Below are 26,240 nucleotides of genomic sequence, written 5' to 3' on the forward strand. Positions count from 1 at the left end.
CGTAGCTGAAGGGGTTGGATACCGGCTTTAGAGGACGGGAGAAGTTGATGCTTTTTTGCACTCACCCTCAGTACACTGCAGGAAGCCAGAACAGATCTAGAGAATAAGGAGTCTATGCTTCCTATAATGAAGAGGAGCTCTCTCTTAGGGCAGGACAAGTAGCTCTACAGTCCTTGTGGAAGGAATTCACATGAAAGCTGGAAAAAGTTTAGGTTTATTGAACGATTCCATTTATATTAGTGTTTGTCCCACTGTGTTTCCATTTTACACAGCTGCCTATAAATGCAGGGGCCTAAAGTCCACGACTCGGATTGTCCAGTACGTCCCTGTAAAATGTTTTGCTCAGTGCTGCATCGTAACTCCACCGGGCGGTTACAGGCAAGGGCAGCCCAGATAGCATCAGTAGTGCAAATCCTCCTTAGTCACAGTCTGTAGCAGAGGGTCAGACACCCAGCAAGAAAGCTCTGGGATCCCTGTACCCCACAAAGCAGGGTGCCGCCCAAAAGCCCACAGGCTGTGCTCTGCAGGCGCTGCTGAGGTCCAGGGCGGGTGCCGGCACCGCCGCCAAGGTGAAGCCCGCAGAGGCAGCCCCTTGCCGGGGCAGAGGTGGTGCCGGGGCCACGTACGTGAGCGGCAAGGGCACGCCGCCGCTCGGAGGTCCGTAGGGGAGGGGGGGGGCTGCAGAAAGGCTCCGTCCTCAGCTCCTGCAGCTGCCGCTTGAGCTTCATCCGGCGGTTCTGAAACCAGGTCTTGATCTGGGGGGGGGGGGCGAGAGGGGAGGAGGGACGAGGAGAGATGAGGTTACAAGGGCACCCAGCCCGTGCCCCGTGCCCCCCGCGCCGCCGCCGCCGCCCTCACCTGCACCTCCGAGAGCCGCATCCTGCCGGCCAGCTTGCGGCGCTCGGCCGCCCCCAGGTACTGCTGCCGCTGGAAGGAGCTCTCCAGGGTGCTGAGCTGCTCCGCGCTGAAGGCCGTGCGCAGCCGCCGCCCGCCCCTGACGCCGGGCTCCTCGGGGCCCGAGCACTCGGCACCCCCCTCCGGCGGGGGCTGCCCCGCGCCCCCCGGCCGCCCGCCTGCTCCTGGGGAGAGGGAGAAACGGGTCAGCCTGATCGCACATATGCCCATACATTTCGACCGGCTTTTTCGGTATCAAGCCGGGCCCGGGAACCTCGGGGGCGCCCGCCCGCCCTCCCGCTCCGCCTCCGGGCAGGCACGGCACAGTCGCGCCCTACCGGGGGTGGGCGCAGGGCCCCGCCCGCCCTCCTCCCGCCGCCGCGGGGGCACCAGGACGCCCCGACGGCCGCGGAGACCGCGGTTACCTGCAGCGGCGGGGGCCGCCAAGCGCTCCTCCCTGCTCCTGCCGCCTCTCCCGGCCCGCGGGCCGGCGGACTGCTCCTTGCTCCGCTCGCTCAAGCCGGGGCTGGAGCCGGAGCCGGAGCCGGAGCCCGAGCCGGGCCGGTGGCCCGCGGAGGATGCTCGGTGCGGGGAGCTCTCGGTGGGGCTCTTGAGGGCCTGACTGCTCTGGGACAACCACTCCACTGAGAAAGGGGCCTTGGTCATCCTGCCTTGTTCCGGAGATGCCGGGAGGGAGGGTGTCGGGGAGCACGGCTCCTCCTTTATACCGCAAGTCCCGGAGGAAAACGTTGTTTGTGTAAATACACATCAAAGGGCCAGATAAGTATCATCTAATTGCCATCAGTCCTCCCCCCCAACAAAAGATACCGTTCACACATTGCCACAGCTCGCAGAGGCTCGGCTCCGCCGTGTCTGCCCCTGGAGGAGCTCACTTCGCCGTCAGTGATTTACAGCTCTTGTTACATCCTATCCCGATGCAAATGGCATTTATAGAGCCGAGCGGCCTCAAACGGCGCTGGGGAATGCACCCCCGGGGGAGCGCACAGGGACCAGCATCCTCGGGCGCGGGCGGGAGGAGAGGGGACGCTGTTGCTCCCGGTCCCCCTTCCCCTGGAGCTGGGTTTTTCATTCCTTTAGACGCTGAAGATCCACTGTCTAAACGGAACTTCTCAAGCCTGCTCCTCTCCGGGCTGAGCACTGTGTTCCCGAGACAGCCTGAGGCAGGCCAGTGGATAAACTCACTCCTTCCATTCTCCCGGGACCGCAGCATCAGGCTTCAAGCACCAGGCATAGGGTGAGGGCTTTGGAGAAGGCTGTGAAACAGAAAAAGGTAAAGGTCAAGGCTGTTGGGTCGTATGAATCGACTGGGCTCTGGCTGCTTTTATAAAGTATGTTCTCTGGACTAAAGAATCAGAAAAATACAACTATTGCCTTAGAATTAACATTCTGCTGAGATTTGTGCTGAGGTTACAGAATTCATGTCGTATCTTCCCTCCCAGATCTCTCGCGGCTGTGCAGGTCACACAGGTTTCTCTGCTATCTTCCTCTCCCTGTCTTTCCTCTCATTACCTTACGCATGTCTTTCAGAAGTGTTCCCCTCCATCTTCGGGTTTTGTGTGCACCAAGAACACTTGGCTGCTGCAGTAATGCCTCCGTAGTATAACGACAAAAGGTTCCTGGTGCTTTACGGGCAGTTTTTCACTGCAGGGGGTTACCCATGAATTCCCTCCCCTTATCATCCTCCCCTCCTGTGCAAGAACAGAGTGAGACTACGGCACCATCCATAACTCCTATCACACCCATGCTCGGTATCATTCTGCCTCCAGAAATCACGACTGCATGTCTGATTTGTCTGTCCTTGTTCCTGCTTTCTGCTTTACACTCACCTCTACCACCTGTACACAAACCCGTGCTCTACTGTCCATTTACCCTGTGGCTTTGCTCTGTTATTCTGCCACTCCTGCCGGATTTCTCAGCATTCACTTTCTCTGCTATGACAGTTAATGTAACTATGCTTCTATCAATTTCTTAGACTGTCAGTGAGGCAGTGGCTTGAAGACTGAACCCCTCCTACTTAGTTTATGTCTAAATCTTTCAACGTATTCAATTTTAGTCTTATGAACATATATCCTTTTCTTTATATTAATCCAATAAAAAGTTTTATTCAAACCCTCTTCATCTATTTTTTTCCTAAACCCAACATTTCAACTTCCTGTCTGCTCAAAATATGGTTGCTATATTCATCCATCACGAAATCCTACCGTTTTCTGCTTATTAGAAAACTGTTTCATTGAACCATGTTCAAGTTTGACTTGTGAGCCCCTTCTAAGCTCTGTCTCTCCTTCTTCATTCTCATGTCATAGTCTGAGCCCTCCTCTGCTCTACCAGTGACACCACTGTTCCAGAGTTTAATTGTCTCTAACCAACAAAAATACAAACACTATCATCACCTTTATTTAAAGGTGGCTAATAACCGATCTAGAACCACAACGAGGAATGACCAGAGCCCCCATGGAGCCTTTTGTTTCTGGCCTCTGTAGGTAGGGATCGACATCCCAGCCTGCACAGCAGCAATAGCCTGAGCCCACTGAACAAGCTTCCTGGAAGAAACTAAGGGAACTGGTGTAAAAATGTCTAAACAAACGTTCAAGCATTAATGCCTCTTGTACACCTGTTACCTACCTAAAGAAGTCCACAAACATCTCTAGCATGGACAAAGCCCTGCAGGACATACATATTTGGGTTTTTTCCACTGTATGAAAGTGTTTGATATCTAATTACTTGAAACATCATCCATTTATCCTTCCTAAGCATTTTCTGATTAACAATGGAAAGTTTAGAAAGTTTACTTGGCCAAAATGTACAAGATTGGTTTTAAATTTCCTCTATTTTATAAAGAAATCTCCCCCCCCCCCCCCTTCCCCATCCCACCTCAAATATTCCAAGTACAGGCTCTTAACTATTATTTTCATTAGGTAAATGTGAAGACCACCCCCACCACAAACCTGAGGAAATATTTTAAAATATCAGAACTTCTGAGCATTAGCCACTTCCAGTGCCAACATATTTCACAGAGGAGACCAAGCAGGCAGGAGATGGAGAGGAGACATACAGGAAGGAGTCTGCTCTGTTAACCGAGTTACTAAATGACAAGTCCCTTGAGTTAGCTGTATTTAACTGGTGGCCTGACAGCAGCCTCTCCAGTCAGAAGTGGGAATACTAGTGCCATCGCCGGCCTGCAGAATCCTGCCAAGCCTCCTTTGCAGTAAGGCAAAATGCCTTTCTCAAGGACTAAATTCTTACGAACATCAGAAAAAGGAAGTGTAACTTTCCTGCAAGCTTCCTTCTCAATTTAAACCGCTCAGTACTTTAACAGCATTCCGCAGCACAGATGGGGCAAGATCCCATCCCAAGGAGATAAATATGTCCCTCGTGCCCAGAATTATTTCCATTCCTAGTCCCTACATAATATTATATATACATATAAATGACTAATATAATTACACGCTACTTACTTTATATAACATATATACTTATATAGCTATATACAAATATATTTTTTTTAAAGTATAAAACAGTCTATCTGTATGATGTTATTTTTTTCCAGCTTTATTTTATGTCGCCAAATAAAGGCACTTGGCAAGCTGTTGGATCGGACAAAAAGAATACATGACATATGATGGTGCTCTAAAAAATAGAAAATCTCGGGTTTTAGCATCCACTGATACATCTGTCACATAGTTTCTTTACAGATTTTAAGACATTTTCACCATCTGAGCTGCAAATTACATCTTTATACACTGCTGGTTTATTAATTGCATTTTATTGAGGCAAATGTCACAGCCAAAAGATGGTGTCAAATGTTGAGCTCTCAGAGACACAAATTGATCATGTTGTGACAAGGTTAAACCAAATCTCATTTCCATTATCCATAAAATGTGTAAGTATCCTGGATAGATGGCAGATGACTTCTGGATGTAATGACTGCTACAATATTTAACAGCTGCTAGTCTAATTTTATCTAAAATTCTTAAGCTGCCTTCTTTCTGTTTCTATGTATTATTCATTAGGTATTTGTTTGAAAACCTCCTGCTAAACTGTGATTCAGAAATACCATGTTTAAAATCAAGTGATGTTGCCAATGGGATGAAAACCTGCTCCTGCTAAAGTCCTCAGGAATTTGTCAGAGTGTGAAGCAGGGACAGGACTTTTCACTCTGCTGCTACAAGGAGGTTGAGACAAAGAGCCGATATACAAACATGACTGCCACTAGCGTGAGTCTTAAACTTTATGTAGGTCTTTGTACAATACATAGTTGCTCTCTTTGGGGAGTCAGCACCTTCTCCATGAAAATAAGGACCACCAGCTTCCTGAAGACCAAAGGAGGCTGCGGATCATAATGCTAAATGCCACCCCAGGCCAGGCCATTCTGTGGGAGTTGATGTAGAAGGGAACATTTTATCATCCAGGGGAATTAAAGTGAGTGAGTTGAGATTTGTCACTTGGCACTGACCCCTGTATTTTGTGTTAGCTGCAGCTGCATTCAGAGAGGCCAAGAAATGGCTTTATAGATGCCTGGCTGGGACAGGTAGGATGGGATCAAGATAATGGTGCTTATATGCAAAGCAGGTCTGCAGAACTGTATACATGCAACACTCGTCTCAGGCTGAGGAGGTTCTGTGGAACTAGCTAATCCTCCTTGGATGCCTACTAGGCAGTTGATAACAGATGTATTTTGGGATAACAGCCCAGCCTTTGAGAACTAATTGCTGCTCCACATCTTCCAACCCAAAGGCCAGCTCTGCCCTAGTCAGCCAGCTCGGAGCCCTGCAGAGGGGCAGGATTGTGCTCCAAGATATCCCCTTCTTACTGAAGCTTTGAGAATAACTAAGGACTGCCAAGTATCTTGGGTTCCCCACAGGTACTGCAGAAAACTGCCACGACTTGGCCTTGCTGCAGGGGAGGTACACACGGCCAAAGGAGGGGACTGTCATTTTGCAGCAGCAGGTGACCCTTTATTGTAACAGTATAGGGTCCTGTGAGACTAGGCCAGAGTGAATGTGTGGTCCTTGGGAGTAGCTAGGTGGTGATGCAATGAAAAGAGTGAAAAGGGCACCTTTAGGACACACGGGAGGATGTGTGTTCATCTGTGGACATGTGGATTTCCTGTGAAGGTCTGCCCAGTGAAGCAAGGGCTGCTGCTGGCATCTGCTATACAATTTATAGGGCCTTTGACGTGGCATGTTTATCCAACCATTGTAATTTCTGAGAAATCACTCTTTAGGACTTAAAAGCATTACAAATGGCCTCTAACCAATCTCTTTATTATCAATTATTATAAGCTTTCCTCTTTGACACAATAAGAGTTACTTTTCCATGAGGAGTGAGAAGACCATATGTCTTTTCCTGGCAGAAATAACAGGAGGGCCTGGAATAAACAGAGTGACAATGCATAGATGAAAATGAAATGCCTCAATGTCTCGTCATGCTTGGAATTGATCTAAATCAGCACAGCACTCAAAATGCCAAGAGCTCCCATGGCTCCTTAGCATAAGGCTGTTACCAGCGGCTAAGCTGAATCCGTGAAATGTTTTTAAAAGATATATATTCTGCAAAGAGATGCTGTAAATGTTAAGAAAGAAACCACTTATGTATGTTATGTTTTTAACAGTTCCTTACCCCAAATTAAGCTTATTAAAAAAGAAGTCAAAGTCAATATGCCTCAGGACCACATTTGAAACATGTACTACTGCTGTTACAGAAGCAAGCTCACCAGCAGATTCCTTCTTTTTTTAAAATTTATTTTAAAATTTTTATTAGACAAACTTTTATAGTTGGAAAACCAGCGAAGTTTCAGACATGTAAATCCTTCTTCAGCACTTGTTGCTGTCATACTGTCATTGAGAGAGATCTCTATGGACACCACTCAAACAAAAATGTTCAGAAGTCTGTCTTTAGTTTTATTCTGTCTAAACTAGTAATTAGACTGCTAAAACTATTAGTTGAAAGGAAGCAGCATGAAAATGGGCTTTAGAAGTGGTTTGGTTTTCCAGAGTTGATAGGGTTTAATAGTTAGGTGCATAAATATGCTTTAGGATCTGGGTTGTGTTAAAAATATGAATTATCTAGGGGTATAACACGCACCTACAGAGAATAATGTGCACATGCAAATTGACATAAATCCCACTGGTTTTAGCAATTGTTCAGATTGCTTGGACTAACAATCTGATCAAGATCACAAAATGGCACACTGAGACACCCTGAAAGCTTTTCAAAACCTAACAGAGAGGCTTACTTCATATTTTAGATCAAGGCCTTTTTCTTTCCCAGTCTTTGCTGAAGGATAAGTTTTTTCCACAATGGTTAATTCTAAAGTTACATTTAACAATCTATTACATATAAAACTAAGAATGCATTACATCAGAAATGTTCCGTTATTTTTACTTTTTGTTTCCCACAAATACCTTCTAAAGAAATTTAGCTATACTATGACTAAAGCATTTATCTTTCCTGAAAGTAACTTTTCACTTTCAGCTATTAAAGAATGAATCTTTTTTTTTTTTCCCCACTTGATTTCAGAGTTAGCATTTGAGCACGATGAGTCAGCAGGGGAGTGAGCCATCACAGCTGGCAGCCCTGGGTCATCCAGCACCTTCTGTGCCCATCCTGGTCTGTGCTATACAATGCTGCTTTGAAATGCATTGGTCCCAGCAGTGAAAATATTTTACTGACTCTTCCTTCCCTTAACTTGCACCTAATATAAATCAGATCTTTGCACTGCTCCAAAACCAGTCTGTTCAAATTAAATGGAAATAAATGTTACCTTTTTCTTCCCCCTGACTTCAAGGCTCTTCTCCATTTCATGTTTCTAGTTTTTTCTTCCTCTCTTCTGTATTCTTCACTATAGACTGTTTCTTCCTATTTTCTTTCTTCCAGCCACTTCCAACAGGCACCCGGCAAATGTTACCATCAGCTGAGGAAGAGAATAAATTTGGCAGGATGCAGAACTGTAGCAACAGGGCACAAATGACTCTGTCCATCTACCTTCACTGCACCCCAAAACAGGGAGCACAGACATCTCCTGACTTCCCCTCTCATTTTACTGATAAGGGAAAAGCTAGCCTGTAACAGGTGAGGACAGGAATGTAGTTAGGCAAGACGCTTAACACTGCCCCTGTATCGTTCTATTCAATGTCTATGTTTCCTCCAAGCAACGCAGCCTACTTCCTTTGACAGGTTTTACACCAATGAGTGCATTACACATCTAGAGAAGGTAATTAAGATTTAAAATTATGAAGTTGTGTGTGCATGCATTTCTCTAAAAGATTAAAGGGAGCAGCTGAATATAAACACATGTTCGTTTTAAAAATGGGACACAAAACCCCTCTGCCATTTCGCGTTTGCCTGTTTCTAATAGGCAGACATCTCGAAGGCCGATGGTTTTCACGATACCTTTGCTCATAGTGCAGTACGTACATCTAAAAGGCTGAAAGGGTCTCTTGTGCCATCTCCTGGTTATATTAAGACTTCACACCCAGTAAACTGCTACACTAAGGAAGGGAAAAGCAGAAGTTTCGCTGAGGCAGTGATGGAATCCGAGAATCATTTAGGTTGGCTAAGACCTTTAAGAACAGCCAGTCCAACCGTAAACCTAACTCTGCCAAGTCCGCCACTAAACCATGTCCCGAGTACCACATCTACACGTCTTTTAAATACCTCCAGGGATGGTGACTCAGTTCTTGGACTGGCAAGACTTGCTTTCCATCCTCCCCCAACACAGGCATATGCATGGGGGACTTTTACCCCTCTGCTGTTTTTAGAACAAAGTCACTTTTCCACTGCATTAGCATATGTATATAAAGAAAATTCAGTATCCCTCCTTAACATCTTTTACGTAAGTTCAGGTAATGCACACCCTGGCAACACCTACTCTTTTGCTATGTATCTGTGGAAAAATGTAAATAAACCCCTTAAAAATTCAAGTGACTGGAATACAATTAAATTAATAACCAAATTAATTGCATTCCCTGATTGCAGGTAAGTATTTGAATTTGTGTCCAGTCTACTTTACTGAGAACACAGAGGGACTGAAAATCACTGCTCAGTCCCTCTCTCTTCTCAGGGGCAGGACCAAGTGGGCCTGGGCACTCAAGACAATTTTATCCAGTCTGTTCTTACAGATTTACAGGAAAGGGGATCCTACTGGTGTGTTACAGGTGAGTAACCTATTCCAGTGCTCCACATGAAGCTCTCCCATGTAAAAACTGAAACAGAATCACCCTTGCTTCAAAATTAATACTGCTTGCCTTAAGCTTCACGGAGCATGGAGCAAACTCACTCTCCAGCTACAATAACTTTTTAGAGCAACAATTCACACACACAGTCCTGCTCAAACTAATCTTTTATATGCAAGCCTAATTCTTTCACTCTTCCTCTATGTTTTCCAAACATGTTTTTATTACTGTACTCTATTCTCTTTTGTTTTGCCTGTATGTATCTTAAGTGCAGAGCCTAAATGGTAAAGTATTCCTGCTGATGCTTCACTAGTGCCAAACAGAGCAAAATAATTACCTTCCGTTATATATGGCTCTCCTATAGTACACCTCAGGTCTTCCCTATTTTTTTATTATTATTTTTCTTTTTGAAAACTGTACACACGGATTCATATTTGGTTTGTGATCCATGATGGTCCCCAGAGATTTTTTCCAAAGTTCTGCAGGTTTTTTTCATTTCATATTTATCCTTCAGGAATGCAAGACTTAGAGCTTAAATTTAAACCATCATCACGATTATTGTGAGTTCTAATCTTGTATGTTGTGTAAGTGTGCTTTCCATCCCACTCTGTATGTCATTAGTAAAAATCACAGACACAACTGGATCCAGGCACCACCCATAACAACATGGTGTAGAGTGTGAGAAAACTTTGTTACGGTAACCCGGGATAGTTCGCCTTCCCCAGCCAAGTATGTAGAGTCCCAGGCATGTCTTATCTTGTTCATTCCTGTAACCTGGAATAGTTCACTTCCCATCCGAGTATGCAGAGTCCCAAGCACGTTTTCCCTCGTTGTTACAGTAAACCAGGATAGTTCACTTTCCCCACCATCTGCACAGGCGCCATGGTGAAGGCCAGCTGCGGATCTCAGAATTCAAGACAACAGCACCTGCATTACATCAATTTGCTAACGAGCAAAACAGGACACTGCATATGTATGATGCGTTAAACAGCACAGGTATTGGCCATCCCTGTGGTGCTTTCCCTTGAGCTTCACTCCCAAGCAGGGCTCTGCTGCATCAGGTCCCCATTTGATTAGCATCGGTGCCCCAGGATTCTCGCCGTGGTAATGCTGCAACTTTGAAAAAGCCAAAGCTTTCACTTACTGAGTCTTGTGCCTTGTCCCTGAGGGATCTGCACCTGCTTTTCACTCATAACGTATGAGTAGTCCTACCCCTACTACATCCCACTCAAGTTATCTTCACAATTTAACAAACACTGGTAGTTACCCTTTGAAATGGTGTATTAACTACTTGTGTATCCACCTCACAGTACCATCATCTGGATCTTTGCAACCTAGTATATAGTCAGGTCAGGTGGATCTGTTGTCAAAGGGTTTATTGACTTTAACATACAACACACTGTTTTTAATCTATTGGGACAGTTACTCTGACAAAGGACACCATTAGGTTATTTAAAAATTACTTCATGGACAAATGCACGTCAGCCTTTTAAATTAGTCTCTATGTTTGCAGATTTTTAGACAGCTTTTTCAGTAACTCTTCTGGTATCAAAGTTCATCTGGCTGATTCTCCAAGCCATTCTTTTTACCTTGCCTTTCCACTCATTTCTGTGCTCTTGCCCACTTCTAATAAGTAGTATTATTTTCTGGGAACTCACTCATTCTTCCTCCATCAAAAATATAACAATTCCAAGATTATTTTACAGTTTTGCTCCTTCTTATTACAGAATATATGTAATCAGAATTTAATGTTCTAATACATCTAATTAGCTTGATAGTCTCCCATTCTGACCTGCACTCCTGTTTCACTTCGATCACGATACGCATCGTTTAGAGGGTAGGAAGTGAAAGAGCAAGCACATCAGGCTTTTGCACCAAATCATATCTGTTCACCTCTCCTGGTAAGGACAGAACTCTTATTGTATAATAGAAAATTATTTAGGAATCCATTTTTATTGTTTTGCTTTTCCCTTGCTGGCAACAGCATTTTGTCTGTCCAGTTTTGTTCCTAACCTGCTGTGCTGTTCTATTTGTTCTTGCCAATGCAGCCTTCTTGTTCCTACTTTTTTCAGTATTACTTTCTGATTTTTTTTCAGGTCATTGATGAGCCCCTAATGCAGCCACACTGCTCTATTAGTTTTCTTTCCTTTGCGTAAGGATAGACTGTTGTTATACTTAAAAAATACAGCCTGTTCTAGAAACTCTCGGCTCTCCTGAACTTTTCTTTGCCTTAGAATTCCCTCCCCAGGACCTCATGTACCAATTCCTTCAGTTTACTGAAATTTGATTTTTTGAAGCCCACTCTTGTTATTCTGCTTCTTTCATCCCTTTCTTTCCTCTGAATCATGAACTCTGTTGTCTCATGGTATCTTTCACCTTGATTGCTTTCCACCTTCAAATTTTCAACTAGTTTATCTCTACTAATCACAGTAAAACCTTAAATAGCAGCCTGTTTGTACAAATGAAGTCTCCACGCTCTCTGGCTGATGATCAGTTACAGACCCCATGCTATGGCACCTAGCCCCTTTAAACCCAGAAAAAACTATGTAGGCCTGTGTTTAGATCCTAAAACAACTATATACATTTTTGACATAGATTTTAGTATTCTTTCCCTTTGTCTTTCCTTCCTTCCAAATGTTTGTTCCCTCCAACACTCTGTAACAACATTTTGCGTACTACAGGTCTAGCCTTTTCCCCTTAGTCCTCATGCTCCCACCACTAGCTTAGACACCTAAAGCTACATCTAAACTGTCCCCATGCCAGGCTCAGACGAAAGCACATCCTGGCTACCATCAGAAGGATAAGCAGGTGGTATCGGTAGAGAAGTGAAGCGTAGTGCACTGCAATATGTCCCTTGGTCTGTACAAATAAAAAAGGAGGGACTATTGGTGGCACTTCAAAATACATTTTCCTTGCATTTTTAGATGCAGCCTAAGATACTCAGTAATTTGCCAGCTATCTCACCTTATGGATTTGGTGACCTATTGCGGTTCCCTACATCTTTCTCTAGGTTTCAGTCTTTTGGTCAATTATCTTTTATTTCAATAAACTAATTTGGGGGATTTTGTATTCCCAACAATGGTCTTTAACAGATGTATCCCATCTTTGTCCTGCAGTTAATCTTCATGGAGAAAAGTTACAAAATACTTATCTCGGGAGTCATCTGCTGCACCACTCTGTGGTTATCCAAACAAAGGTGGATCTGCCATTTAGCAGTTTTTTTCTAGATCTGTTTCCCTAGCTTGTTTGCAAAAAGCCTTATTGTGTATCTGTTACTTAACTGAATAATTTACTACTGTTACTGTTTATGAGCTTTACGAGATATGATCACAAATAAGCATCTATCTGCAGATTTTAACTCTGAGTCTGATGCTCAGGCTGACCTGCACCCAGTCAAGCTTTCCAAGTTAGGTTTCTTTGATAATGGCAATTCAAATTGTCCAGTACTCGAAGCTCTTAATTTCATTATGACAATTGAGTTCTACCAGTTTAAAACACAGTATCTATTTTAGTATCTAAAACCAGTATGTATTTGCCTACATAATGGCAACATCAGAACAAGAAGACCAACCCTAGTATTGGAATGAAGGATCCAAGAAATAAAATAATCTTACAGCTAAGACACAGGACAGATTTACAAGACAGATATCCAACTCCTGCCTTTTAGGCAACTTACAAAAGCATCATTTACATCAGACCAAATATGAACAAACAAAATGATGCAAAGACCAGATCCTAGACTAGATTACCACAATGGCCTGATGTAATTTGGCAACTGCCAATTCCACTTCCATGTGAGACGCTGAAGTACCGCTGAACAGGAAGCACACTAAAATAATGCCAGGCTGAAGCTCTTCTGGCATACTTTCAGGTTGCTCACAAAGAATGTTCATGTAATAGCTAAAAGCCTTCTTCAAACATTGCAACAGAAGAAACTAAAGAGCTTCTCCCTGCAAAGGGAGGGAAGAAGATTCTGCAAATCAAAGTTTCTAGTCTACAGGGGTTGTTGTCACTCACTGCTAGATTATAAACAGCCACATAAAAAGGTCCTTCAATTTTTTTGCTGCAAGAAATTTAAATTGCGGATATGTAATTTAAATGCGGATATGCTTTGGATTGTATTTAAGCAAGTATGAGGGAGAAAAATAATTTATCTGCACTCTTTCCCTCATCGTAATATGAAGGATTGAAACAACCAACCATAGGTTTAACACTGAAAAATTGTTAGCTTCTCTCCTTTCAAACTGTAGTTTATTAATTTGTTATTTAGAAACAGATTTCCTAAAATTTTAATCCTTTGCAAATTGCATACAGTACTCACAGAAGTTATGAGTCTCAGCAATGCTTATGAAACAGACACAGTACATAAAGGAAGAATGTAGAAAACCATAAAAGCCAAGTTTAGAAGTAGCTGAAAAATTTCTAAGGAAAGAAATTTGTCAGAATCATGAATCGGCATTGATTCATGAAATATTTTCCAGCTTCTTGGTTTGGGCTCTTCTATGGAATAGTTCATAGGATCCAGGTGAATTCATCCCTGTTTCCTGGCAGGCTTCTGGAGGTGTTGGAGCTGGAAACCTGCTTTCAAATGCAGCTAGTGTAACTAGGACACAGTTCCCAGCTCTCTAGCAGGAGGCCTGAAAACCTCAGGGATCCTGGGGACAGACACTGGTGAAGGGACACAGAAAGAGCACCAATGCACAGAGCAACTGGAAAGGCTCCCAAGGAGCAGACTTCATTTCAGAAGCTCCATGGGTCACTGTTTGAAAAACAAACAACATAAAAATGAGACGAGGGAAGCATGGAAAAATGAATAACTAGGACAGCTGGTGGCAATTCTGGCTTAAACAACAAACTCCACTTTTTTCCAAACATTCTAATTCGGTATTGGAATGGAAACATGGGGCCAGACTGCATAGTCCCTCAGTTATGCAATACAATTACTGATGCCAACAATTTTTTGCCAACTAGATACAACTGAACTTGCTTCTTTGACATGTTTTGTCCTGTGTTTTCTTTTAAAAGGCCATTCCCCACAAAGAGAAAACTTTAGCCTAACCCTTCCTGCTTGTTAGTCATAAATATGCAGCACAGCTATATGCTAGACATAACTGTATTCCGAAATCTGTGTCACATAAGATGTGCATACATCAGTGTTCATGGACAAAAGCAAACCAGTTCCCTGTAAAAGAGTAGTGTTTGGTTTTGGGATTTTTTCCCCAATAGCTATTTACACTTTTTTTTGTTGTAGGGTGGTGTCTAAATACAAAATCTAGTCTAAATACAAAATCTGATTGATGAAAAGACCCCAAAGTAGTACCATAACTCAATACTATGCATTTATAGCAATATAAGGTCTGATAGACTGAAGCATTTTACAGAAGACATGATACTTTTTTAAAATTTTTGTATAGCACCAGTTATTGTCATAGAATATACATAATATTTTCTAGATGTAGTAGTTGCTTTAAATCCTGATAAAGCTGTAAGAAATATATGAGCTAATTATAATGAGTGCAAAATATAAATGATAAATAAATCCACAAAAGCAATTTCAACGGGCTGACTCGCAACTATATAAAATGAATTTATTAAGATCATGTGATTAGCAAGTTTTGTGGAGTTCCTTACATTCGTAAAGCTTATGCTACTTTAAATTTTATTGTCTTCCAAAGGCAAGGCGTGGCTTTAAGTGAATGGTAATTTTTTAATTGAGAAAAAAACCAAATAACTACTAATAAAAACAATTCTTTAAAATAAATGCATATAGAACAAATATGTGAAATGTATGTCTGAAGATAAGGTTATCATTAACATTCTTAAATCACTGTATTCTATAAATACAGGAGGTAAAAACTAAATGTTTTCACATTTGGCAATTTTTAGAGAAAAGCAACACCTTTTACTTTCTTAAGGGTGAGAATACTACAATTAATGACATGTTAAACCTACATATGGTAAATAACAAAATAAATCATCTTAATAGTAGAACAAATGCAAGAAAACTCTGCTGAGGACTGAGTTCTCCAGTTTTTAAACCAGTAAGAGCACAAAAGTTAGTCTGGTATTAATATATTAGTATGAAAAAGTAACTGAGGTATTTAATGGAAAGTAGGGACATACCTTGTATTTGACTGAGAAAGATGAGAAGCAGGTGGCCTGTGATGTATATATTGCCATTATTGACAAGAGAAAAGGAGAAGCTTTCCTCTTAAACATTGAAAAATCTGGAGTTTAACTTGTGCACATGCATTTCTGTCAAATACAATAGTACAATTTGCAAAATACTAGAGATATGCACATTCCCATTTCTTATGTCATTATCTTCCTCCACCACCAAAACATGCCAAGACAGTTAGTTCATATCTGCTCTTCACATCTCTCGAAACATTTTGGTTTTCATTTTTTTTAAACACAGTTCTAGCAAATCACTTTCAGGACAGGGCTCATTTTAGCTGTTTCTTGCCCTTCCCCACGTCTCTTCCAATAGTACTGTTGTTCCTTCCGGTAGAAATACTTGTATGTGTAACTAATTTGTAGCCTTAACATTTTGGCTTTGCGTAAACCTGGGTAGCTCAACAAACTTCCTAGCAATAGCATCACATTTCATTGCCATCTAGAAGTTCTTTTAATTATAAGCTCTATAAATAGATTAGCACCAACATTTTAAAATTTGCAGATCCAAATTTCACACAGTTATCTTCTATTTACTGCTGCTGGAGCACTGCAAGCTACAAAAGCAACCTCAGGAGCAAAAGCCATACTCAAATGCGCACACATACATATGTACACAAATTGGCAAAGTGATTATTGTGCCAAATACAGAAAAAAAAAAAAAAAGGCAGTTTCACATTTACTGTTTTCACAAGGCCTTGTGGCAGAAGCAGAGCAACGAAGTGGTAATGTTTAGATTCCGATCTTACTTTCATTTGGAAACAGGTTAGTTCAATGACTTTAAAACAAAAAAACAAAAAAATTGCAGCATGGCATTCCTCCCCTTCCTTAGTATGCTTGAAGAAAAAGATGGCCAATTATTTAAGTCAATTATAGTTTTCATAATACACAACATAAAAGCAAGACACACCAACAGTCAAAGGATAGCAGAGGATCTGTGTCCCTGAATTATATGCACAGTGTGACAGGATACAAGTGTCCTATGTTCATATAAAAAATATATTCAACATTTAATGAACTATATTTTGACCTCTCCTAGGCCAACTTTGTAACAGAAGCTGTAATTTTAACTTATTTCCACAGTATTTTTTAGATATTTGTTTGTGGGCTAACTATTTTTTTATGCTAAAGAACAGTGACAAAATTAATCATCCTTTTCATCTATACTCTCTCTTTACTTTTATCTTTATTTTTACTCTTTTGATCTGTCATCCAGTTGCCAGGGATTCAAATTTCATTAGTCAGCATTTCACAATTACATGTTAAGAAATACATCATTTCAACTGGAGATATTATTTTAAGTCACTTCACCTAAGTATTTGCTTGGGAATTGGTCCAGGAGATAATGTCAGCTTAAGCCAGTTTTACAACCTACACTTGGACTAGAACAGATGAAATGTAAATAATTACTGAAACGTTGCCTTCATTCTGCGCAGTGCGTCTTGAATTTTTCGAGAATGTTTTTCTGCTGGTATCTGATGGAAGTTGGCACAGTTGTCAGCTGCCAAGGCAGAAATGTCCGCATCTTTAAAATGAGTTATTCTTTGCCTGAGGTAAGACTGCAGCTTGAAATCTGGTGTATATGTATAAGGATTCTCTTGAAATGCATGAACTTGGCTCACAACTTTTGCAATATTTCTTGAAAGAGAACATGGTAAAAAAGATTAGTTTGTTTTGCTGCTGATAAAAAAAACACCCCAAACCCCCACAAACCCCAAACCCTCAACCTTTAAAGGAAATTCAAAGGCATCGAGCATTCTCTTCTATAGTAACTGTCCCTTTTGTTAGATGTCAGAATGACTGAAACTATTTAAAGTGCCAACTGAAATGTTGCATTAGCTCTCATTACGCCATTAGACAATATTCTATTTTAAAAAGTTAGGTGACATACCTACATAATTAAAATAATTACCTAAGTTTTGTCCACTTGTGAGCTCCATTTGTCATTGTGAATCCTCCAGTTTCAAGTTGTTGGACGTGCATAGCCAAAACATGGGCTGATGGAATTGTTGGAAGTGTTTTGAATCTTTCTCCTTCCATCAAGCACAAGCTGTCGCTTTTTAAAAACACCTAGTTTAAAAACGCACACAGATAAATCTCACATTAAGTATCAGGGCAGGTTTTACAAGAAGTTCTCCACTTCATGTGTTTAGCACTATGTATTTATTTGTTGTGAATTTTAACTTTTGACATTGAAGTCGAACACAACACTATGAATTAATCTGGTGCCAAACATTTTAAAATACAGAAATAAAGAAAGCAGCTTTAATCAAAAGATACTTCATACACAATTTTTAAATTGTTCTAAATCACAGCCAAAATTACATTTTAGAACTTCACTCTATGATTCAAAATTGGATATATCAGTAAGATGTGATAAAATAAACATTTAAGATTTTTCAAAACAGATTGCAGCCACAATGCTCCTGCAGAAATTATCAGAAAAAGTGTATCTAATGTCCTAGTTTGCTTTGAAATTTCTTTCTTGATTTTTAGTCACACAGGATACATTTTTGAGAAATATTGAGATGAAAATTAATGTAAACTCTCAGATTAAGAGTCAACAGTTTTAAATCAAATTAAAATCTCCTTCATAATACAAAGTAATAATTATGGCTTTCATCTTGCAGAGGCACACATTTAAGCAGATCTTGCATCTTATCCAACCCCAAAGAAGTATTTTTACATTAAAGACTTTATACTATACCTCAACAGCCTTGAGTTCCTCCATTATTTCAGCTACTTTTGCAGGTAAAATTTTCCAGGCCTTACAATAAAACAAAATATATTTTTGTTTTTTCACATTAATGTCCATATTGGAACAAGATTATGTTAAGCAAAATAGTTACAGAACAGAGTCCCAAACTTACTGGTAACTGTCGTACAATAAGATTTTCCAAGCCTGCTAGGATTTGCATTGCAGTAGCAAAATTTCTTTGTTCATAGCAGCATTTTGCGATAAGAAGAAATTTGGATAACAAGCTCACCTGCAGCTGAAAAAAAAAAATTAAGATATACTACATATATAAACATTTTATATATTATAATATATATATTATATACTAAATACATATAGTCTATCTACATAATAAAATTAAATGAGAAGGAAGAAAGAGAGATGCATTTTCTTTTTGTATTTGTTATCAAAATTGTTGAGTGCAGTAACATTTTCCTGCAACACAAAGTTTTCTCTTTTCTGTCACTGAGGTGTCCTTGTTAAAGTCTGACATCTATTCTCCTCAGGCAACCCATTTCTTACATTCTATTAGGTTTTGACACCTGCTACTACAAAACATCCAAGACCCTCCTTGTGACAACAAACCAAATTGTTAACTGCCCACTCACAGGTGTATTTCAGAATATTTCTTTGCTACATAGCAACTCATATACAATAACAAATAAAACCCCATTTCATAATTAATAATACAATAAAACAATGACGAACCTTAGATGTGTGACATGTTACAATTTCAGCAGCAACCCAGGTGCTGATACTGTCTGCATTTCTTAATAATTGTAGAAGGTACTGGTCTTGTATGCACTTTGACAGAAATAGATTACAGACTTTAAGTGAAACTGCCTCAGTGGAAACAGCTCTATGGAGAGAATGGAAGAAAAAAAGCAAAAATAATTCATGCTGACTTTGGATTTTCAAAGAAAATCTTGATTGTGAAGATGCCAACTTCTAACCATTTAAAATAATTTTGCAGTGCTTGCAGTCTTGATTTTATAATCTTTTACAAAGTACATAGTGAGCTATGTTACTTTTTCTTCCTTATAATGACAAGATAATTATATGTGATTACAAGATAGGCATACGCAGTACACATTTCTGTACATAAAGACACCTTCACCACTCGTTACTGAATAAAACAAACCATCCAGTCTGACACAAAATAAAAGCCAAAATAATCCAAACTCATTAAAACTGCAGCCATGTAAGAAATCAAGCCTGATACCTAGTGGCACCACATGGTCTGTGTCCCATGCCTGTACCCCAAATCAGTATAAACCAGCTGATTTAGCCTCTGCTATTTAACAGTCTGTAAAAGATGAGCTGCTTTAGGTATTCATTCCCTATCCTTAGACAGAAAAGTCTACTACAGGTAGTGCAATTAACAAGCACTAAGTACAAGCTGGCTCAAACCACTGAGTATGTAAAAAGTAGACCATAAGCGAATATAATTAGGTCTATGTGGCTGGATAAAACCATTAATTACCATTGAGCAAGTAATTTAAATAGGTTGGTAACCACTCCAATAACTATAGGGAAATTTTTAGACATCTGTGAATACTGATACTTCATCTACCTAACAGTACAAAATGAATATTGCACAGAGAGGCTGTGGAGTCTCCATCCACATTCAGAATCCAACTGCACGTGATCCCAGGCAACCTGCTCTAGCTGACCTTGCTCAAGGCAGGGGGGTTGGACTACATGATCTTGAGAGGTCTTTTCCAACCTCATCTATTCTGTGATTCTGTAATGGTCATTGAGATATTATATACACACGCACAGGCATTATCAAGTAACCTGTTTCAGAAACCATTACAATTTTTTTCCAACAAAAATATAACCACTGAAGCAGCCCCCCTAACACAAACCTTCAGAAATATTTTGGCCTGACCCACTTTAGATTTCAAAGAAATCACCTTGCAAATGTGACCTACACATATACATACACATGTATAAAATCTCCTGAAATTCAAAAATTTATGTAAACAGACTAGCTAGTCTGTTGAAAAGATATAAAGTATTTAAAACGTTTCCTCTTCTTGGATGTATTAAAGGTGTAACATAGTAAGTCATTGTGCATCAACAGAATGGAAGGACAGTTAAAATAACCAACTTACTTCTGGACAGCACCACATTTATCTTTAACACCAAGTGCTCTTGAATTTAGAAAGTGTACTGGATGACATTTATGAAATACTTCCTAAACAAAAAGAGCAAGATATATCTGTTGTTAGATCTAGCAGTTCTAAAGTGCTTGGGGATAAAAATGACAGAGGTTTCCCCTCCCTGCCCCACCTTCAGCAAATTTATCAGAGGGATCACAGCCTAAGAATAGAATTAGCCATTCTAAATTTTACTGTAGAGATTTCAATAGAAAAACAGATTATTTTAATTCAAAGTCTTATGAAATGGTATGAACTAAGATTGAAACAGGGTTGAGGAATGGTATAGAAAGGAGGCTGAGTATGAAGTAAGAAGATACTATTTGTACTTCCAAGTTAACTTAGTCCTTTGTACCTGTTGCAGTAATGTCAGCTGACAACAAAGCTGTTGTGCACTGTATTCTATTAAGAGATATGGTCCCACTTCATCTGCTTTAGCAAAGGAGACTGGGAATTCTTCTGTAAAACTGTTATAGCATGGCTTTGGCAAAACTGATGAAATAGTGTACAGTCGCTCTCTCTGATGTTGTGCAATTGGTTCCATACCTTTGCAAAGTTTCCAGTTAAAGTTCTGTAGAAAAAAAATACGTAAAGCTACAACTTCTCTAAAGCAAACAATATGTCTCCTCTTGATTTAACTTTCTGGTATGTTTTGTTAGAGAAACACCTTTGTGGATGCAAAACTCTTCAGCTAATCTTCAAGGTTAGCCTGGACACTAATTGGTTTATTCAACACTGCTATCTTAAGCTAATATAATACACATGGTTGATGGGTCTGAGCCTGAGGTTACCAGATCTCAACCAACAATCAAAACTTCTGTGTATTCAAGCTTGCTGCCATAAAATAGTTTATATTCTGAAGTTTTATATTTTATGGTTTACATCTCTCTTTCTATTTCTTGTACAATTTTTGCTTAGAATCAAACAACCCTTTCCAAAGAAATATTTGTTTTTCCATTCTTTTCCCTTTGTCTACCTTCCAGTATCATTATGATGCAGCAACAATAAAAGAGGTCCACGTTTGTCTGTTCTGCTTGCCCTTTATCGGTTGAATACCCATTATACTCTATGGAATTCTGCATCTTTATCAAGAGGCTGATTCTAAATTCAACTTGCGCATTATTGATACATTTGACTTCCACATGTCACTTTGGTCACTCTGTAGAGAGACCTTTTTTCAGGAAAAGCCTACAGTATGCTCCAGCTTCTGGGGTTACTTTTCACCAGCACACTATATGAACCAGTAAATACAGACAAAAGTTCAGACAAGTTTTTTGCTACAAGCTTTGAAGTTCTAGCAGGAAACCCCTTACCCCCTACTGTTGTTTTCCTATATTTACAGACTTACAAAGACATATGCCTAATAAAAAGTATTAATGTTTGACAAGGGGGAAAATGTTTCCTAGTAACTATGAGTCATGTGCTAGTAGCAAGGATGAAGAGTTCAACTCCTCTCAAAATTTCGATTATCTGATCTATTATTACTGAAACAGCTGACAGGGTGCAATTAAGGCTTAAGCTTACTTCTGCAGTTATATAACTGTTTAGGCCTTAGATACTTTTAAAAGAAAATTTAAAATGCAGGTACATAAATTTTACTAAATCAGGGTGTAGACCCTAAGCTGGATACTCTAGTTTTTGTCAGAAAGTAATATATGGAAATGTGCTCCATATACTGCAGTCTGAAGAAAAGACATGCCTTTCTAGAAACATCTTCTGAGAGCTTTTTACATAGAGAATGTAATGTTTTTCTGTCTTCCTCGCGCTCCTCTTCACATCTGTCCATGCTGGAGTACTGATGAGCACTGCCACTTTTCCTGGCAGAAACATCCTCAAGCAATAATAACAAGCGCTCACCATAGCCATTTAATGGAGCAACCTGTAAATGCAAAACAGGTTAACAGAATATTGAACTCAATTTCCCATAAATTATAAGCAAGGCACAATATCGTTGGAAGATTCTTGTCTGTCCAAAACCAGACATATTGAACATAGCTGCCAAAGATACATTATTTTTCTTTTACTTTGCTTTAATTGAAATTAGGACAGGTTTTTGTAATAAGTCTTATATATATACCATAACTGACTTCAATTGAATTTTTTTTTTTTTCCTTAAAGCTTCTACTGAAATTCTGACTTACCTTGGAAGAAATAAATTCTTTTAGGGTACACAAAAGATCAGTATTTGTTGCAAAGTCTACACTGTAGCAGTCTTCAATCCAAGCCTGCAGGATGTAGAAACTGCGGTTACATATTTTGGTAAGTGATGTGGAAGGATCCAGGCTTGCACTGGTGAGAAGAAAAAGGCACTTATTTCACCAAAATTGATATCCAATTCCAATTTAAAAATAAATGTTGAAAAAACCAGAAGTATTACTTGGTATTGACTGTACTATCTTAAATTCTTATGTTTTATGTCTCTAGAATCCATGGCTATGTGGAAACAAAGCTGTGGTTGTACTTACAACCTATCACTGAACAACCGGCAAAAGTAAGACTCAGATTCAGAACAAAAAAGAAGTAAGCACGTTGTCAAATACATCACTTGCTCTAGTTTCACTCTCACTTGTCAAGAGAGTCTTACAAAAACAAACATCGAAATTCAATTTAAGTAGTTCTTTTCAGAAACAGCTATTTGCCATTGGGGGGAAAAGTCAACTGTGCTTCTATAATATTTTTCACAGGAAATTACTGTACCTGGATAAAGTGCTGCTGATTCTATCAAGAAGAAACTGCAAAAATTCTTCTTGTGTGCAGAAATAGCGGAATGTGTAGAGAAACTGCTGTACATAACCTTCTAAAAATGCATTTCTGTAAAGCACAAGAAAAACTTCAGACAAGCAAGAACACAATTTCTTCTTGCATTAGAGTACAGCAACAGCAAAATAATCCTCAAAATATCAAGAATTAAAAGGGATTTTAAATTCTCAAGCTCTACATAAAACTTTGATTCCTTTTTGTTTTATTTTCACACATCAAACGTTGTGATTGCCCACACTGAAAACATAATTTGTTTTAAAAAAAGTTTCTCTACTTGCAATTTTGTGAAGAACCACTCTGCCATTTCTATTATTATAAAAAGTTAAATTCTAAACAGAATGGAAGAACATATTTAATTTTTGTTTTTCTATCATCTCACTTTATGTTGTTTTAAAAGATTTTTATTGTAACAGCAGCATAAAAAGTAGATACTTCAAGCAAGAAAATATTTCCTGTACCTCTAATTAGAGAGCAGTAGTTGCTTTAACAACAGAATATACTTATTATACACACATTGAAAATGAGTGTGGATTATTTTTTGATATATATATACACACACACTCTCAAGGTCTTAACACAGGTTTATTGTCACATCTCCCTGCTGGTTTATGGCTAACTATGAAAATTTGGGCTTGATGACTATGGAAGCTCTGATTCCAAACAATTTGTTCACTTTGTGCAAAATATTGACTACCAGGAAAAGCAGCACTTAGGATAAGTAACTGGGTCTCAGAGTCAGGATGAGCTGGGAGCAGTAGCTGGGAGGAAGTTGCTTCCTCTACAGTGGCACAAGTCTGATGGAGTCTCTCAGGCAGTTTCCATCCTTCATACTATTATGGCTCAGGTACCTTAAAACAACACTGCCCTCACCCTAGCTGAAGGTTAAAGGACATCATTGTCCCCATTTAAGCCCTGAGATAAGCCTGCATCTGGATCATTCCCAAGAACTAGGGCAATAATCTGTAAAACAGAACCTGTATGTTTTCACATCCAGACCCTATTAATAAGAACTATCAAATTATATGTCCTGAAGAATTGTTATACTGCTGGCAGTAACATAAAGGCTTGATTCCATGGCAACTATCAGAGCAAAACCTCAAATAAGTAAAGGATAAAAAAGTTTAAAGTTATTAGGTTTTGATTTATTATCAAATGCTTCAAGTTTTAATCAAATCCAAACTTAGCAGTTTAGCTTATTTCTTATCAGACTGTCTTTTGCCATTTCCATGCCCATTTCTGTATATAAGTGTTCATAGAAATAACATTAAACTTGATACAAGAGAGAAGAATTTATGCAATGTTGAGTAAGTAGGATTTATCACGGAGACTATTTTTTCCTGAATTAGCAACTATGCCTCAACCCACTCCCAATTAAGGATGTGCAGAACATACTATACCTAGAATATAAATAAGCCATTAACCCAAGTGGTGTACCAGCCTGCAGAACTCTTATTCCATTTTGATTACTACATTGGTGTTTCTCTGTGTTATAGTAAAGAAGCAATGACGCCTCATCCGTAGGTGCCACATCCACGGTGTCAGCTCTCCCATTGTGAATGACTGTAGGCAGCACACAGGATTCCACACCCCACTGCTCTACATACATAATCTGCTTAAAGATGCAAAACCGTGAAAAAATAAAACATAGGAAGATAAAGAGGAAAATCCACACAATTTAAAGCCAAATTGCATCCATACAACTGCTTTTTGCCTTTTTAAACAATACTGGTAGCTATTACCTTTATTTTAAGAATTCTTTTAGATCCTACTTAATTTGGCACTTTGACACAAAACGTTACACTTTTCATATACTGACTTGAGCAGCCAACTACACTGATGCAGTAATGAAATGACAAATGCAAGGGCTATGAAGATGATTGGGGGCTGGAGCACCTCCCCTATGAGGACAGGCCGAGAGGGTTGAGGTTGTTCAGCCTGGAGAAGAGAAGGCTCTGGGGAGACCTTATAGCAGCCTTCCAGTACATAAAGGGGGCCTACAGGAAAGAAGGGGAGGGACTCTTTAACAGGGACTGTAGTGATAGGATGCGGGGAAACAGCTTTAAACTGAAAGAGGATAGATTTAGATTAGGTATTAGGAAAAATTTCTTTACTGTAAGGGTGGCGAGGCACTGGAACAGGTTGCCCAGAGAGGTTGTGGATGCCCCATTTGTGGAAGTGTTCAAGGCCAGGCTGGATGGGGCTTTGAGCGACCTGGTCTAGTGGAAGGTGTCCCTGCCCATGGCAGGGGGGTTAGAACTAGATGATCTTTAAAGTGCCTTCCAACCCAAACCATTCTATGATTCTATTCTATGAAACACAAGCAAAATAAAGTCTGACTTGCCTGCATGTATTTTTTCACCAGTTCAAGAAACTGCACTTTTGATTTCATCTCCTGTAGCTGTCCTCTCAATTTGGGCAACATAGATTTAGTTTCAGGACCTTTATGTTTAAAACAGACAGCATAAGAACATCAGTGATTCTGATTTACAGAAAAAAAAACATCCTTAAAAGTATTATGCATCCATTTCATTACTGGCAAGTTACTGTAATATTACCTTTGCTTCTTCTTTCTTTCTGCAATAATTTCTGGTAAAACTTTATGGTCTTTCTGTAATTTTTTGTCTCCATCATTAGCAATTGTTCTAGTTCCTATTTAAAGAGAAAAAGGATTCTGATCAGAATGGTAAATGCAAGGTTCTAGTAGGAAACTGAAGCTTTAGAAGATAATTATTTTGTATAAAAAAAAAGAACATCCAAACAGACAAGAGTATGATATTAACCACGAAAAAATACCTTTCGCGCCTGTGCTTACAGCCAAGTTACAGCAGGCATCACCTGTCCCCAGAAAAGCATTAGTTATGCCCAGTTCTACGACTTAAGAACTGGAGCTGGTATGTGTATGATGAGACCACATTGAAATTTTTCCGAATCTGTTTATATAAAAGTGCCTTTAGTTATAATTGCACTTATCTGGTTGTTTTCAAGAGTGTTTTTAAAAGTTACACTCAGGAGTCATCCAGAATTGGAAGTGATGGGTTCTGAAATCAATGCAGACCCCAGAAATGCTCTGTTAAGCAGCTGACCTGTATTTGCAGCAAGAACTGAATGTTTGACTGAAAGCAATGGTTTCCAAACAAGTATAATTAAATTACATTATACAACCAGGTCAGAAGGCAGACAGGAGAGCTGCTCTATCAGTTTTGAAGTTCAGCTTAACATATTTTATATTTATGCATTTTACATAATTGAAAAAAATAAACTAAATTTCTACAGAATTATATAACTTAAGCAATGGATAGAAATGAAAGTATATTGGCT

General features: G+C 39.7%; 2 protein-coding genes across 2 annotated transcripts in view; both read right to left on the reverse strand.

Annotated features, from left to right (window-relative positions):
• Positions 1-158: 158 nt before the first annotated feature.
• Positions 159-8,729, reverse strand: LOC126042814 (brain-specific homeobox protein homolog). Its single transcript, XM_049810500.1, has 4 exons — positions 7,679-8,729; positions 2,098-2,168; positions 859-1,079; positions 159-755 (listed from the first exon to the last, which is right to left on the reverse strand). Exons 2-4 carry the CDS (start codon positions 2,123-2,125, stop codon positions 423-425), a joined length of 582 nt encoding a protein of 193 aa, XP_049666457.1. The 5' UTR covers positions 2,126-2,168; positions 7,679-8,729; the 3' UTR covers positions 159-422.
• Positions 8,730-14,891: 6,162 nt separating this feature from the next.
• KNDC1 (kinase non-catalytic C-lobe domain containing 1) overlaps positions 14,892-26,240 on the reverse strand; it is a 67,976-nt gene continuing 56,627 nt past the window's right edge. Inside the window, exons 18-30 of the mRNA XM_049810502.1 lie at positions 25,478-25,571; positions 25,264-25,361; positions 24,320-24,531; positions 22,860-22,973; positions 22,304-22,451; positions 21,862-22,041; positions 20,518-20,733; positions 20,118-20,200; positions 18,709-18,859; positions 18,134-18,256; positions 17,971-18,030; positions 17,176-17,333; positions 14,892-16,901 (exon numbers count right to left, since the gene is read on the reverse strand). Coding sequence (XP_049666459.1) covers positions 16,670-16,901; positions 17,176-17,333; positions 17,971-18,030; positions 18,134-18,256; positions 18,709-18,859; positions 20,118-20,200; positions 20,518-20,733; positions 21,862-22,041; positions 22,304-22,451; positions 22,860-22,973; positions 24,320-24,531; positions 25,264-25,361; positions 25,478-25,571 — 1,869 coding nt within the window. The 3' untranslated portion in view covers positions 14,892-16,669. The remainder of the gene's footprint in view (positions 16,902-17,175; positions 17,334-17,970; positions 18,031-18,133; positions 18,257-18,708; positions 18,860-20,117; positions 20,201-20,517; positions 20,734-21,861; positions 22,042-22,303; positions 22,452-22,859; positions 22,974-24,319; positions 24,532-25,263; positions 25,362-25,477; positions 25,572-26,240) is intronic.

The sequence above is a fragment of the Accipiter gentilis genome, chromosome 9 (assembly GCF_929443795.1).
Source record: "Accipiter gentilis chromosome 9, bAccGen1.1, whole genome shotgun sequence".
Classification (NCBI taxonomy): domain Eukaryota; kingdom Metazoa; phylum Chordata; class Aves; order Accipitriformes; family Accipitridae; genus Astur; species Astur gentilis.

What these genes read in the sequence shown, in the direction of transcription:
- LOC126042814 (XM_049810500.1), bottom strand. Translation starts at nt 2,125, where the DNA reads ATGCTGCGGTCCCGGGAGAATGGAAGGA. An exon ending in GTCCCGGGAGAATGGAAGGA is followed by an intron (nt 1,080 to 2,097) that starts GTGAGTTTATCC and finishes CCCTCTCCCCAG; the next exon opens with GAGCAGGCGGGCGGCCGGGG. An exon ending in TGCGGCTCTCGGAGGTGCAG is followed by an intron (nt 756 to 858) that starts GTGAGGGCGGCG and finishes CCCCCCCCCCAG; the next exon opens with ATCAAGACCTGGTTTCAGAA.